This window comes from Sinocyclocheilus grahami, unplaced genomic scaffold, assembly GCF_001515645.1.
Source record: "Sinocyclocheilus grahami isolate Dianchi unplaced genomic scaffold, SAMN03320097.WGS_v1.1 scaffold125.1, whole genome shotgun sequence".
In the NCBI taxonomy this organism is placed as follows: Eukaryota; Metazoa; Chordata; class Actinopteri; order Cypriniformes; family Cyprinidae; genus Sinocyclocheilus; species Sinocyclocheilus grahami.
In genome coordinates, this window is record NW_015505304.1 from 1782963 (window position 1) to 1800253 (window position 17291).

A 17291-nucleotide genomic window follows, 5' to 3' on the forward strand; every position below is an offset into this window, starting at 1 on the left:
TATATATATATATAATTAATTGTTTTAGAATATTTACGCTGATTAATTTTTTCAGGATTCTCTGATGAATAGAAAGTTCAAAATAATACCCTTTTTTAGTATTTTAATTTTGCAAGATTATAAATCTTTACTTTTTCTTTTGATCAATTTACATTTTACTGTTTCTGTTTTTATAATGAATGATCTTCTTATCGATTTACAGCTCTGTGTGATTGAAGGGTAAAAACATGGGTCGATTTTCACATTGGTCTGAACAAAAAACAACCCAATGAACTGAAGTCTCGCATATACACAAGTCTTTTGTTCCAAAAAAAACCCTGAATTTAAAACCAGAATATATATAGAATATATTGAAATAAATTAGGTTAAATATTTCAAGAGGGTTACCAACAGGTATGTTTAAGGTTAGGAGTTTGTTAGGACAATAATTAATTGTATACAATTAAACAACTACATACTTCCTTAAAAATAATAATATACATAATTGAATAGCAAGTGCTATAAAATAGTATGAGCCGCTGATACATACATACAAAAAATAAAAAAATTAAAATAACAAACAAACAAAAAAAAACTACAGGGTCCTAGAAATGCGGTCCTGTATTGCAGGAAAAAACACCCTTCTCACAAAAACAGCCTTATTGAAAATGCACATTCATTCTCTGCCAGCAGGAGGCACTTTCGGAACGGCAGACCTATAACTGTTTCCACGGTAACGGCAGAACACAAAGCAGCTGCAGCACCGACTTTGAAACATGCAGCGCTCATGTTTATTTAATGAAATCAAAGCCTTTTGAAGTTTAATTGTCACATTAAGCTGTATCGCAATTCTTGTCCGTACTCAAATTTAAGACCTCTTGAAATCATAATTAAGTCTTTCTTGTACAATTTAAGACTTTTTATGACCTTAAATTTGATACAAGTAAATTTAAGACTTTTTAAGGACCAGCGGGAACCCTGTCTAGTATCACCTGGTTTGATATTTTGTTAAGAAATTAAGTTTATTCATTATTGAGTGTGACTTCAATGTACAAAATATATTTTGGAGCCACTTTACATTTTTATTGAAATGGTCTGATGTGATTTGTCTTTCATTAATAAATAATGAGCAACCATTAAATATATGACACGAATTAAATAACTTCCAGCTCAGTATGGCTGTACGGTATGGGTGTTGCTGAGTTCAGGTGTGTGGTGCGTACCTTGGCTCAGGTGCAGTTTGCTGTTGAGGTGCGTGTGTGGTAGTTATGGTTGCAATCTTTTCAGCGTTGGTCAGCAGTGATGCATTGGAGGACTCTGCGGGAGGAACATCACAAATGTTAAGGAAGCCTCCACATTATTACCCATAATGCATCTGCAGTGTGTAAGTGCACCCTGTGGACCAAGTATCAGAGGCCCATTTTCCATACATCAAAACATTAGCACTAGTGCACGGTGTAAGCGCACTCCAGCTGGGCAGCAGGAATAATGGCACATTTATCATTCTGGCTGTAGCATTCGTCTCACAGATTACATTATAGCATAATGGCTGAAAGCCATGCAAAGCTGAACATCCAATTCCCCTCTTCTGTCTGTAATCACATATCACAATCTACCCTCACATTAGCAATTACAACAGCTTGTGCTGAAGGGACAATTCATCCAGAAATTAATATTCTCTGGCATTTATTCATTCTCACACTTGTGTGTTTTTTCAATGGAACATAATAAAGATATTCTAAAGAATGATTTAATATTTAAACAAATTAATATTTGTGCGCAAACCATGATACATTTTTTTCAGAATTCTTTGTTGAATGGAACTTACAAAAATAGCATTTAGCTTAAAAATAAATATTTTATAACATTATAAATACCTTTACTGTCACTTTTGATCAATTTGTGCATTTTTTCTGAATAAAAGTATTAATTTTTTCTTTTTTTTAAATCACCAAACATTTGAATTGTAGTGCATCACGGTTTCCACAAAAATATTAAGCAGCAAAAACTGTTGTAAACAGTGCTTACAACACTTATATTTAAAAATGCTTCTTGAGCACCAAACCAGCATATTAGAATGATTTCTGAGCAGCCTGAACATCTATTTAAACATCTCCTTTGGTCCATTTTTGTGTGAACTTTTAGTTTAATTGATCTTGGATCATTTGCTTTGACCGCATCAGCCTAACTCTTAAGTCAGCTGTCACCAATGAACAGTCTGCTATTGCTTGCGCTCAAAGCTGCTTTAATTCCGCCCCACTGGGCAGTCACTGTGGGAGAGAGGGGGAACTTTGATGAGTGCACAGCCTGTGAATCCCACCGTCTTAAAATAGCCCTTCCCCATCACTCTGTTGGGAACAGACTTGCCGTTCTCTCTCTCTCATAGATTTATCTTATTTTTTCCTCTTTTCTCCACTCAGAAAGCATAAGAAATGCATAAATTATAAATTATGCATAAATTAGGCAAAGAAACCAGAAAAAAGGCTACAGTTTAGTAACTGCAGTAAAGTAGCATCCAGGGGGAAAAAACCCAATAAACCATCTTCGCCTTCCTGTAAACACAACCAGACGTACACACCCACAGTCTGTCAATTTTGGAAATTCCCATAGTATGCCAGCACTCTCCTCCTCTCTGATTAAAGAGTAAGAAGAACTCTCAGACAGACCCCAGTGTATTTGGCATCACGCATTAGAGTATTAGAAACTTCACTGGAAACAGCTTTCTCATTATTGCATGCCTTCCCTCTGAGGAAAACACTCAATGTAGTGCATAGACACACTGGCACATGCAAGCACATATGTACCATGAGCTGTTATACCTTAGGCCAACACTTATGTTTCAGTGTCAATTCTGGCTCACTTTGTAGACGAGATGAGACTTGATCAAAGAAAAGAAAATGCTTAGTACAACTAATTGATATAGGTTTGTTTTTAGTGTGAAAAGGGACCTGGGTTCCAAATCCAAACTGAATTTAATACATTGAACTTGACAGCCAGTTATCATCATGCATTTTTGTTGTATGGAAAAAGGCACCTCTGACATTTTGGTCCAAACGAAAAAAGAAATAAGAGCATGAAGCAAAATGAATGCTTGAATGGGTAGATGATGACAGCTGCAAATGATTTGCAGATTTGAAGTGCAACTTGATACACCCGTGCAAAGTGTGATTACATTTAAGAATGTGGTTTCTGTCACTTTAAATAAACACCTTTTTTAATCTACAACAACTGTGCAACTTACAAAGTACAACAATAAGGGAGGTGGAATAGTAATATCTATAAAAATAGAAATATATATTTTTCATTTACTTTCTAAGTAAATATACGTATTTTCTATAAAAACATAATAATACTAAATGGCTCTTGAGCACCCAATCAGCACTTTAGAATGATTTCTGAAGGATCACGTGACACTGAAGACTGGAGTAATGGCAACTGAAAATGTAACTTTGCTATCTAAGTAATATTTTACGTTTTAAAATATATTAAAATAGAAAACAGTCATTTCAAATTGTAATAATATTTTATAAAATTACTGTTTTACTGTATTTTTGATTAAATAAATGAAGCATTGGTGAACACAAGAGACTTCTTTTAAAACACTGACCCAAACTTTTAAACAGTAGTGTATAAAACAAAATAAATAAATGAACAAATAGTTAGTCAGTAAGTTAATAGCTTTATAAGGAATGCATGGTTAGGTTAAATGCTGGAGAATGCTATTTTGAACTCAGTTCAAATGCATGATCCAAATTAATCCTATGTTTGTTTGTTTGCTTTTTTCTCCAGAACTTCATGTGATGACACAAACATTAAACCATTGAAACAGAAGTAGCATCAAAATTCAAATGTGGCTTGACTTTTTGTGATTGACTCAGGCTTATCTCATCATTATCTCTGCAGGTGACACATTCACCTGTCTGCAACAATAATGCAAGAACAATTGTTAAATATAGTTTTCATAGGAACAAAATAGATTTTCAATACAAATGCAAAACACAGTTTGATGACTAGAAATATATTATTTATAGCCTGTAATGTTTCTCAACAAAAATCATATTTTGGAGCCTGCTTACATCCATATCCAGTCTTGCGCCTCACGGTCAAGTTGACGTGACCCTGTTTTGCAGCTTGTTGCATGAGTTGAACAACTAGCTGATGGGATTTTCCCACAACAGCCGTTCCATCCACACAAATAAGCTCATCTCCTGATCGCAGACGCCCATCTTCATCGGCAGCTCCATATTTCACAATGTGGCCAATATAAATCTGTACAGCCAGGAGAGACAGACACAGAAAGTGAACATCACTCCTCGAGGTCCATCACTTTTCAAACTCAGGGTGTCTGTGTCGTGTCAAGGGGATTCATTTTACTGAAACACTGTCATTTCTGCTTATTTTATGACTAATTGTTGTGAAATGTTCTCCAAACAGTAAAACCTCTATGGACTTTTTACACCCCTTTACCAGTCGAGAAGAGCAGTATAGCAGTTATCTCTGTATTTCATTCTTCAAGGACTAGAGTCTGAGAAACCATCTCATCAGTTAAAATATGTAACATGGCCTCATTAAAGGGAAGAACTGGTGGTCTGAGATATATTTTCTGACTGATCGAGGCTGTACTGCACAGATCAAAGCTTTTGTCAACCTACACACACAGGGCAGATGCTTTCACTGGGCACAAGTTTTGCCAAAAGCTGAGTGTTTGTAATGCACTGGGCATCATGCACAAGCTGTGAAGACTGAATCAGAGAACTCAGCCAAGCTTGGACTATTACATTTGGAAAATCTTCAAAGGGTCTATATTTGTTGGGCGCCTTTGGAACTGTCAAACAGCACAAGTGTATTTTTGTCTGGCATTATAACTAATTAATATAAATTAATTAATAATGAATGTTGTTACATTTTTTATCAAATATTTACTTGACAAGCGTAGCAATATGTTAACCAGTCTTGGTATCCTTAACTAAAACAAAACCTACTAAAGATTGTTTTCTTTAATCGAAAAAAAGCTGACATATAAAAAATATAAATATTAGATAAAAAAACTTGAAACTTGAAAACTTTGAAAACAAATAAAATAAGTTTAAGAACTAAAATGACTCAAACTAAAAAAAATCAAATAAAAATCAAAGCTAAAATAGAAATATTAAAAAATAATATTTAAAAAAAACTTTAAAATGGAAAAGAAAATAATGTTCAAAATGATAAATTCTATATTTATTAAAACATAAGTAATACTAAAATAACGCTGTTGTTCACATTAAACAGGCGTTTATCCATACAATACAATTAACAGTACTAAATCATTTTTTGTTTAAGATGTTGGGATAGATTGTATATCAATGTATAAAATGACAGTATATATTTTAGGTCCCGTAACTGGTTACAATTTCCTAACCTTTTTTACAACTTCCAAACTATTTACCTTCATCATTTCATTTTATATGGTCCTGTGGTGAGACAAATGTATCAATTCAAATGTATATATTCTATGTAGACCATATGACAGATGCATGCATAATAATTATAAAACATTTTACAACATTTAAATAAAATAGTTTAAATAGTTTTATGTATAAATTACAACTAGCCCTAACCACAAGACTGATTAAATTAATAAATAACTATAATAAATATAAAAAGTGAACAAACTGTACAATACTTGCAGAACTGCACAAATTAGGCCTGCACTCACCGGCTCGCCAGGTTCATTGCCTCCAAGGATCCTGAATCCAAAGCCGGTATCTTTTCTCCACAGGAAAATATCCTGCTCCTGGTAATCAGGTACTGAAAAGGAGGAAAAATAGCTTGAGACCATGATCAATTGACCTGCAGAATGACGCACAAGCTTTGATTTAGAGCCGAAACCTCCCACTTTCAAGAATGGCTGCTGGTTCAAGGTGGTAGAAAAGCGAACAATGTCACTTTAATGATTGCATCTCACATCTGGATTTTTTTCCTAATTGGTTCACACCAATGAAGGTGTAATATAATGACTACACTGCTCGAATGAATTCGCATAGCACAATCTGATTAACAGGTATTCCCATCAGGGAAAATGATAAGCACTGACACACGTGCTTGAATCTAGATTACAGATCAAGTGAAGCGGAAGACAGAATTCAGAGGTCTTTTGAAGCAGCTGTGCCCTTGAGCATTACACCCAGTGTTGGGGGTAACGCATTGCAAGTAACGCGAGTTACGTAATCAGATTACTTTTTTCAAGTAACTAGTAAAGTAAAGCATTACTTTTTAATTTACAAGAAAATATTATTGATTGAAAGCTCTCCTGTCCCCATGTTGAGAGAAATCGGGAGTAAGATGTTACTTTAGTTCTAGAATAATGTGAACATGCATTAATTCATCTCACTTACAAAAATCAGATTTAGTTTTCCTCAAAATTTATAAAAACAGTTAAAAGCAAGTCAGAATATGACCCAAAGCTGCAATAATGAAAATATGTTAAATAATACAAATATCCTTTATGTTTTAAGCCCATTTTATTAACCAATTTGCTGCTGACCTTCGATGATCCAATGCTAACAAGCAAAAATTACACAAGATAAACTAACATTTCTTCTTCTTTTTTTATTGCTGAAGAGTGTTGAACTTTCTTCTTCTGCGTTCTACTGTACACACATGAATTTACATTTCCTTCAGCCTGAGGCTTTGGTGTGAAAGAGCTTTTACATTTGCCAAAAATAGAACTTTTTATATTAAATGCAAACAAGCAAGCCCTGCCCAGATTTAAAAAGTAACGCAAAAGTATAAGGTAACGCATTACTTTCAATAAAAAGTAACTAAGTAACTTACTTAGTTACTTTTTTTAGGAAGTAACGCAATATTTTAATGCATTGCTTTTGGTACTTGTTATCCTCTGACTCTGAGTTGAGTTTTATCGGTAACAATTTACTTGAAGGGGTGTGCATAAGACTGACATGACACCTTCATAATCATGACATGACACACGTCATGAATATGAAGGAGGTTTTATGCATTTTTATGACAACTGTCATTAAGTGTCATTCGCTCAGTTATGTCATTTTTAATGCAAATATGACATTATTTGACCTAACCCTAACCTAACCCTACCCCTACCCTTACCCCTAACCATAGCCCATAACAAAGACATCTCAAACAATGTCATCTTTGCATTAAAAATTACATAACTGAGCAAATGACACTTAATGACAGTTGTCATAAACATGCATAAAAACCTTCATATTCATGTCATGTGTCATGTCATGATTATGTAGGTGTCATGTCAGTCTTATGCACACCCCTTCAAGTAAAGTGTAACCGTTTTATCTTTCAGCATTCTCAGTTAATTGTGTACAGACGTTCCAGAAATGTAAAAGATTATTTGGTGCATGCTCATTTGAAAAGTGATCCTGCTCCTGGTTCTTACCAGAGATGACTTAGTCCTATACCAAATGGCAATTATATGTGTGCTAATTGTGCTCAGTGCAATAATACATCCCAAACTTCCTTTTTCTGTCATCCGAGAACCGGTAAAAAATATAGAATCAACTCTGTGATAACGTGTGTCTCCACTCATGTTGTTTATTTGATTCGTTGTCCTTGTGGTTTAGGCTATGTTGGTAAAACATCACGTCAACTTAAGCAAAGAGTTAGTGAACACAAGAGCTCTATCAGGAGAAAATATATTAATTATCTAGTTGCAGCCCATTTTCTTGCCCACAACCATGATGTTTCTACCTTATGCTTTTGTGGGATTGAAAGGGTTAATATTCCACCTAGAGGGGGAGATATCGAATTACTCTTACAGCAACGTGAGCTGTTTTGGATTTTTACCTTTCAGACTTTATCTCCTTTAGGCATGAACGATGAAGCACTGTTTAATGTGATGTTATAAATAACTTTTTTTTCTTGTGATAGATGTTAATTATGTACCCAGTGTGGGTTATTACTAAGCGATGGTCCTTTGCAGTGATTGGTCATGATTGGTCATGAATTCTTTTTAAATGTGGTTTAAATTGTAATTTCATGTTTGAAGATACCTGATGAAGGTCATGCGACCGAAACGTTGTTATTAAACCTTTTTGATACTTTTGCACTAATTGACAGTGTGCGGGAATTGTTTTCTTTTTTCCTAATGCATTACTTTTAAAAGTAACTTTACCCAACACTGTTTACACCATGGCCTGAGCACTGTCTCCACCACAGCACTTCCACGTCAAACCAGTCAGGACGAGCAACAGCAGAGTTTCCCCCTCTTTTAGACTTGAAGCCCTGCAGACATCAGCAATCTGTCAGGTTTTACATTATTGACCCTGTAGCTCTCCAATGCATCACATGATGTTCTGTCAGGGGACATTTATGCCTGTTAAGTAAGAGACAGCTGGAAACCGTTGCTCTGGCTGGAAATTTCTGACGCAGGTTTCCCGGAGATCTTTTTTAAACAAGCCTACTTTTAAGAATGGGCTTCGGTTTACATAGGCTAACAACAAATGCTCTGCGTTTGTGAATCTACTGCAAAGCTATTGTAATGCAGCTGGACGTGTGGAGCAGATGGCAGGTACAAGGACCTCCGTCTGCAGTCTAACCAGATGCACAGCAATTTACTGTAACAGAGACAGGAAGTAGAATGGCTCCAGAGCCATACGAAATGGCTGCTGCATGGGCAATTTTCCCATACTGTTTGATCTCCATTAAGCAGCAAGGACGGTTGTGGCAGACTCTGCAAATTGTGCATTATGGCAAAGACAGAACTTAAACTTAGATTAATTTGCGTTAAAGCCTCTCAATGCAGCTGCTCACTGCTCACACTTATTGAACTGAATGTTCTCAAGCTGGTCAATCAAAAAATGTAAATTAAATGTCAACGATTTACCTTTCAAACCGTTCAAGGACTGCAACAGTGTAGTCTGATTTTGTAACTGACTACCATGAGCTGGTTCTTTTAAGTGATTCAGAAACATACACCAGAACTAGTAGAAATCTCAAACAAATGACTACTGATTTGGTTCTTGTTTAGTGAATCAAAAACATATGGCACCATCAGAGTATTCCCGAATGAATGACTCCAAAGAGCTTTCCAAATGCTTGGAAACACACATTTTGCAAGAACTGCTTATACTTTAGTATAACCAGTGAAGTCTGGTTTTCGAACAAATGACTAAAGATTTGGTTCTTTTTAGTGAATCAAAAACATACAGTCTAACAATGAATAATGAATTACTTCAATAAGTTTGTCTTTTTTTAGTGAATCAAAAATATAATGCAATCAGTATAGTCTAATTTCTGAACAAATGACTTTAAAGAGACTGTTCTTTTCAGTGAATCAAAAAAAACGTAAAACATTTTTTTATTAAACTATCTTTGGAACTTAATTTTTTCCCAAAAAGGAAAAGTACTTAAAATAACTGTTAATGGAACCATTTAAAGGAGCGGAATATTTAAGAGGTGGAACTGTTAAATTCTTTGCGATCCCAAGTCCCAACATCTTCTTTCTTAAAGGGCTTGCTAATGAGAGACACTAACAAAAGCAGAAACAATGACGACACTCGAAGTTGGCAAGATTTTCAAACCCAAACATTGGAGCACTCCATTCCACAGACTCTTAACATCTACTGAAGGATATTCCTGTTAATTAGCCCCTCTGCTCTGGCACACATGAAAGTAGTATTGGATTCACTGTCTTCCACCACTACCAATTATATGCACATTTGTCAAAAGATGTGTTCTAGAGCGCGCTGGAGCATGTGAATGCACTGATGGCAGGGAGGAGTGTAATTGGTCAGAAGTGCCTCGCCGTTCACATTGGATTCTCACTGGTGGTGAGTGAGTAGGCGAAAGCAAAGTGAAGGAAAGAAGGAATGGGAAAGGCTAATGAATGGCTTTGGAAGTACAGATGACGTGCTCATCTGAACACAGCTCTCTGATCACAACAGATATAGCAGATCCTAACTGACGACTAATGGTTTACATTAGCTATTTGAATACTGAAAGACTACAGTCATACTCAAAAGGACGTTTGATGTTAATGTACTGCATGGCGGTGTCACCAAATTTGAAATACAAATTACTTAACATCTGCTAATTAATATAGAGGACTGAGTAGCCGTGAGTTGTTGAAAATGTTAATTTGGTTTATGTATAGATTCACTATTAAAGCAAGACCCCCAGCTGAATTTAACTCAGTTAAATTTAAAATAATAAAACCCCAGCTAAAGATTTTATTCACCATACTTCCCAAGTTGATTGATTACATTAAGAATCGCATTTTTTCCATTGTATTACAATTTTTCTGCTTAAATATGCAAAGGATGCATTATCTGGATAAAGCCAGGTTCAAAATTCCTTTTCATTTTGTTGACATATTAGAGCCAAATGTTCTACAAACTCTACTTAAAAACCTTCAGAAAATTAGATACTGTAAAGTTTGGTGTATGTACAGGTAAGTGCAACTGAAGTGCAGAATACTGAAAGCATGCATTGAAATTGAACTCTACAGATGCAAATAGATAAAGAACAGATAAAGTGCAATAAAATAAACACTTAAAAGTGTATTATGCATTTTTTCTTTCCACTAGCCTGAAAAAAACTTTTATCAAAAGCCAAACTGTCCAATATCTCAAAGTTGCCTGTAGAGTCTTGCCTTAAAATTAGTGATTGGCAATAATCTTTTTATACCAATGTTAGATCTTTTTTTTTTCTCCAACAAAAACATTTTTTAAGACCCCAAAATGTTAATATTCAGCTAAAAGGCAAAGCAGAATAATCATACAAGGAATCCAGCCTGTTCCCAACCAACCAAACCTGATATCCCATTACCAATCAAATATAAAGGAGAGAGCCAGTGATCCGCTGCCAATGCACCCGCCACCAGAATCCCATATTACTTACGCCTACTTTCATACATGCTCCTGGACTGGGCCCAGATTTTAAAGGGATCTGGTTTCTTCTGGAGAGTTCCGTCTACTGGAGGGTCCTGGGGCAGGCTTGGCAGGGGCTGGGAGGGGGGAGGTGGTGCAACCGACTCGTTGAGCAGGGCCTGGGAGGCGTGGAGGGGGGAGTCAGTGTGGATGCTGCGCTGACTGGACACGCTGTGCTGGGAGCTGCCCTGACTGTCCTTGCGCTCCAACTGTTGTTGTGGTGGGGGAAAAAAAAGAGAGAAATTGTGAATAGAAAAGAAAAAAAACACCACAGCCTCCAAAGCGCCTTTAAGATGGACTACAGGAATTGAATACATGTGAAGCAGGCAAGGGAAAAAAAGAAACATGAATGAATGAGTCGAAGGACAGAATGATCCACAACTCTCCTTACCTCTCCGTCAGGATTCATTCAAGTCAGGAATTATATTGGCACATTCAATTGCTATTTTAATATTCTGACTCAACTATCATTCAGCCTCACCTTCTCAACCAATACCCTCTAAGCAATTCAACTCATTATTTCAGCTTTAGTTATCACATTTGTAAGCTTGTTTCATAAAATGTGACCCTGGACCACAAAACCAGTCATATGGGTCAATTATTGGACCAATTCAATTTCTGAATAAATAAGCTTCCCATTGATGTATGGTTTGTTAGGATAGGACAATATTTGGCCGAGATACAACTATTTGAATATCTGGAATCTGAGGGTGCAAAATCCCCTTTAAAGTTGTCCATATGAAGTTCTTAGCAATGCATATTACTAATCAAAAATTAAGTTTTGATATATTTACGTTAGGAAATTTACAAAATATCTTCATGGAACATGATCTTTACTTAATATCCTATTGATTTTTGGCATAAAAGAAAAATCAATAATTTTGACCCATACAATGTATTTTTGGCTAATGCTACAAATATACCCCAGCGACTTAAGACTGGTTTTGTGCTCCAGGGTCACAAGTATGTATGGTTAATCCTAATATAACAAATACAATATATTAATACTAGAACTGACGTCATATAATATATATATATATATATATAAAAAGTCTGAAAATCTGAAATTCAAAACTACATTTTAAACAAAGCAACATTAAAATTATTAAGAAATATTTCAGACTATTTCTATGTCACTAATCAAATAAGCAAAGTAGAGTAACTGATCATGTGATTCCTTTGTATAGATGGTCAGATGTTCCAAGATGCTCACTCTCAAATAAAGCTGGAAAAAATTAAGTTTTGCTCAAACTTGCAGCTTGAATGCTGCTGTAATTAACCAAACTTGTTCTGACAATTTAATTTGTAAAATTTACACTTCAATTAAAAACACTCCTGTTTTTATTATTATTATATAAATGAATTTAAATTCATGTTTTAATCATTATTACAAGTAATACATCATAATTTAATTATAAAATGCCACTAATTGGGTCGGGTTATGACATTTATAAGGTTCCCTCTTCTACAAAGTCATCTGAAGTTCTTTTTAAACCCACGCACACACCTCTGCATCCTTTTGCAGCCCAGCACAACCTACGAATCTGTGCATTACAGCAGACATCCAGAAAGGAAATAAAGAAGAAATCCAGCAATAAAAATGAAACCACAATTCAATAAGTAGCTAATAAATCCATCCAAATAAAACAGAGGCCATTTGAGACTTAAGAGACGCTCGTCTGGCATTGAGGAGTCATACAAGCAAGCATAGACTCCATTTCAACAAAGTAGAAAAACGCAAGGCTGCCATTTTACCAGAAGAATGCTGATTATTGTTTCTACTATCCACAGACTCACTGAGTGCTCAAATCCAACATCTATCATCAACAGGCTGGTGAAACACAAACGATTAAAAATAAAAACACTTTAATGCTATTCTGTCCCTGAAGCTCAGTGGATGGAATCCTGCTGGTTTTGTTGTCTTTGGTAAATCATTAGAGGGCTATTACAGGACGCCCATGTGACCAATGAAACCAGCCCTCCTCCCAGGGGTGAAAGTGAGGGGAGAATGAGAATAAAACACCTGTACTCACCAGTTTGGGGCTCTTCTTCGCAGGTGCCACCCCTACAGAGAACAAAAGAGACAGAAATATTAATTGTGTGCACACAAAGATTTCACCTTCCCCACAGGCACAAATCTGAAAGCAATCCCAAGACAGATGGATGACTCCAATCAGGGCGCGTGGTGCGGCGGCAGCCCCCTCTCTCTTTCCGTTTCTTCTCTCGATCCTTTACTCCGAGGGCAGCGCAGACCAGAAGACCGACCCCCATTACCCTGATTAAATGCTAAGCAGACCCTATAGACTTAAAGGGACAGTTTGACCAAACCGAAACGCTTAAGTCTTGCTTACGTAAAACATAAAAGGAGGTATTCAACAGAATGTCCTAGCTGCCCGTTTCCATATAATAAAAATCGACTGGGCAACAATGTTGGTCACCATTCGCTTCCACCATAAGGAAAAAAGCAGCTGAGACATTGTACAAAATATTTCCTTTTACATTCTACACAAGGTTTGCGGAGTACATGAAGCCAGAGATCTACTTTCAGGGAGAACGATCTCTTTAAACCTACCAGACACTACGCGAGAGCTGAAGACAGAAAAAGAGGAGAGCGACAGATAGAGAGAACGAACAAACGAGACACAGGAAGAGAAACAGAGGAGCTTATGCCCAGACAGGTGCTAAGCTATTACCCATGGAGAAGGAGTCCAAGATACTGAACATTAAATTATAGGCAACGGTCAGTTCCCCTCTTACTGAAACCATCTTCTAGCGTCCCTGCTCCTCGCGATGTTGTTGCCGTAGGATCCTGCATCTAGAGCCAGTCCTTGATTCTCCTGTCTTTTGAGTGTCTCTTTTTTCTCTCCCTCTCCCTCTCTCTCTCCTTCTTCTATTTTGCCCTCCCCCTCCTTGTTTCGATGTGCATCACCCTCGCTCCATCCTCATGTGTTTGCTCCTTCTCTCTGTTTCTCTCTCCCCGACGCAAGTGTTCTCTCGCTCACTTTACCATCGTATTTCCTCCTCCAAACACCGTTTCCCTCCCACTTCTACATGCGCCGATGTGCCATCGCCCCCTCCCACGCCTCCATCAGAAAGGTTGCATCTGACAGGCCATGCATAAATTATGCAATCATGCATAAATAGATGTGCACGTCATTTATAGCAGAAAAAAGTAGGACATTTATTTTAAAAAACGGATATCTCGCATCGTTTCCACTACAGCAAGATTCATTAGTGTGATCATGCCAAACACAAGTCTGCTTGTGATTTCCCTGCTGTAAGATCCCAAGCGCGCGTGTATGTGATTGGTCCTCTGATTCCAGTCTGGCCTGGAAAAAAGGCTGCTTATTGTGAAGCTGTTCCCTTGAGAGCAAGTCGTCTGTGTGTGAGCAAGCCCACGGTAACACACATGCGCACTTGCGTCCAGCCTGTCCTGCACACATCGCTCTCTCTTGCAAAGTGCTTCTGCTTTTTATTCTGACACATCTCCAGGTATTCAATCTTCCATCGTCCTTTCTGTCGCAAATTGACCTGCCCCATCAAGCCCTGCCTCCAACCTGACTCATTATCCCCAAAACAAACACGCTCATCCTCTGCAGTCTGCCGCCTCCCTCCTCTCCAACCCTCCCTTTCCTCTCTATGACGTCTCCACTACAGTCCATTAATTGTTAAAAGTTTCTGCAGCATCTCTACACACCCTTTTTGCAAACACACTCTCTTCATCTTTCTCTCCTTTATGTATTCACTTCAAATCTCGCACTAAAATGTTTTGTTTGGTACAGTAGTGCAGCTTTCTGAAAACGTCACAATCAATTGACCTCTGGTCTTAAAGTAACGTCATTGTCATATAGTTTTTATTTATTTTTGTGTAATTTTAATTTAATTAATTTAAAAAAATTTAAGTTATATCTAATACAACTAATTTAAATAGTTTATTTTATAATATTAAAGTAATAGATGTGGATTATTGTGATGTTTTTATCAGCTGTTTGGACTCTCATTCTGACGGCACCCATTCACTGCAGAGGATCCATTAGTGAGCAAGTGATATAATGACACACTTCTCCAAATCTGTTCTGATGAAGAAACAAACTCATCTACATCTTGGATGGCCTGAGGGTGAGTACATTTTTAGCAAATTTTCATGTTTGGGTGAACTATTCCTTTAATTGCCTTTGAGAAATTTATGAAACTGTAATTTAAAAAATAGCACAGATTATATATAGGCCAGGAATAATTCATACTTTTTTGAACTATCATTAAATACGTTCACTAAAGCCTCTCAATTCAATCAAATTCAATTTGTAATATTGATTCATTCAATTAAACGTTGATGATTCCTATGACTAGGCCTGGGTGATAAAATAGTATCGGTATTTATCGACAGTACACCTTCATCGATAACGATAGAAAATTTTTTAGATATAGCGCACGATATAGGCACGTGCTATGAGTGACACAGACAGCCTACGAACACATGCTGAAATGAGTGCTGTGCCTGCCTGTGATGAGGAGATTGTGAATAAAGAATGAATATTAGTCGAATTTAAAATAAAAAAATTTGCATTTGTCTTTGAATACAAAAACGGTGCAATCGAATGTTATGTGTGCGTTCGGGAGCCTTGTCAGTGGCGCACGAGATGCAGTGATAATGATGTACTGTAAGTGACGTTGTTGCAAAATATTAAAATAAATATAGTAGCTCAATGTGGAGAAGATCTTAATTAGGTTAAAACCGCAACCAAGCCATTCACACAGAGCACATATTCAGGGCATATGACTGCTGCACTCACGTCTCACAAAAGAGATGTAGCCATGCAAGTTAAAAAATTTTAACTTTTAGAAAACGTTGCAAATTTGTGAAGGCTTATTCCATTTCTCTGTGTCTCTTATGTTTTTAAATGCAATCTGTGTGAATGGCGCTTCGGCTCTTTGGATTAAGCAATGCATAAATACATGATGCTGTTTTGTTCATAATTGTTCATGCAATTTACGAAAATATATTTGATTTATATATGTTAATTTAGACTTTATGCACATTTTTTATAGACAGTTGTTATTTCATTGCATTGAATAAACAATTCAATGCGCTGCATTATTTTGTTCATTGCGCCCTCCTGTGGCCTTGGGAGACAAGACAAAAGTTTCTTTAAAGGGGTCATATGATGCGATTTCAAGTTTTCCTTTCTCTTTTGAGTGTTACAAGCTCTTGGTGCATAAAGAAGATCTGTAAAGTTGCAAAGACTAAAGTCTCAAATCCAAAGAGATATTCTTTATAAAAGTTAAGAGTGAAAGCGAAACTACTTTGTTTGGTCTTCCAAAAGAGGACGATATCCGCTTCATCATGCCTGGAGCTGATCTGTGCTGGTCGCTGAGGGAATACATCAGCTTTCACCGTGGACAAAGCGGAGTCCAGCCCGCCTCAGCTCACTCTATCCCGGCCTCAGCGCACGCTAAGCCAGGGCTTCCCCTCACGCTAGGCCGCTGTGTTTTTCGTTGCTGAGGATTCAAACGTGAGTTTTGGGCAGTAGAGTAGCACTTATTGTTTGTCATTTCTCCGATCACAAATGCAGACAGAGTTTTATGTTTACGCGGCGCGATGCAATGCAACGCTGGATGCAACAATACCTCGTTTGTAATGGTTTTAATGTTTATGTCTCGTTGCTCCGGCTGGACACGGCATCAACAGTTTTTAAATAATTTCAAATATCAGTATTCAACATTTCATGTTTTAAATATCAAAACATTATTTATGCATTTGTAACTGCAGTTTAAAGCATTCCATGTCCCTCTAAGTTGCGTTAACATGTGTAAATGCATCTAAATGCCACTTCATATGCAACTTCTGCAAAGATAAATTTTATTGATACTGATTTAATCTGTTTAGTAACAGCCTAAATATATAATTATTATAATTGACTGATTAAATGTAAGAATTTGACTCAAAAGATGAGTCAAAAAATGGCTTTATAAAGGTAAGAATGCCCATAAAAGTAAAAAATCAATTTAAACTTATTGGAAAAGATAAATTTCTATCACTGCTGTGAACTGACCCGCACACCGAATATGAAGAATATCAAAAACTTTAGGAGTCAGCTGTCCACGGTAGTCCTTAAGATATCAGCACAATAACACACTCAGCAAAATATCGTCTAATTATCTTTATCGATAAAATCACAGAAAATATTGAGATATTATTTTTTGTCAATATCGCACACCAAAATTATTTGCAACGGTCGCTTTGTCACTCCCAGTGTAGACAGACTCAAACTGTTGGTGTATTTCTGTCTTTTTTTTCCCTTTTTTTTTGGCTAGTAGAAGTTATGAATGGTAACTTAAAAATTTAGTAGCCAAATTGGCTGGTGAGTGAAAAAGTTAATTTCAATCCCTGTCTACGTCACTATGTGGGAA

General features: G+C 36.6%; 1 protein-coding gene across 1 annotated transcript in view; it reads right to left on the reverse strand.

Moving 5' to 3' along the window:
• LOC107590181 (membrane-associated guanylate kinase, WW and PDZ domain-containing protein 1-like) overlaps positions 1-17291 on the reverse strand; it is a 138851-nt gene that overhangs the window by 7278 nt on the left and 114282 nt on the right. The window contains exons 15-19 of the mRNA XM_016278806.1: positions 12914-12945; positions 10852-11095; positions 5678-5769; positions 4056-4248; positions 1203-1329 (exon numbers count right to left, since the gene is read on the reverse strand). Coding sequence (XP_016134292.1) covers positions 1203-1329; positions 4056-4248; positions 5678-5769; positions 10852-11095; positions 12914-12945 — 688 coding nt within the window. The remainder of the gene's footprint in view (positions 1-1202; positions 1330-4055; positions 4249-5677; positions 5770-10851; positions 11096-12913; positions 12946-17291) is intronic.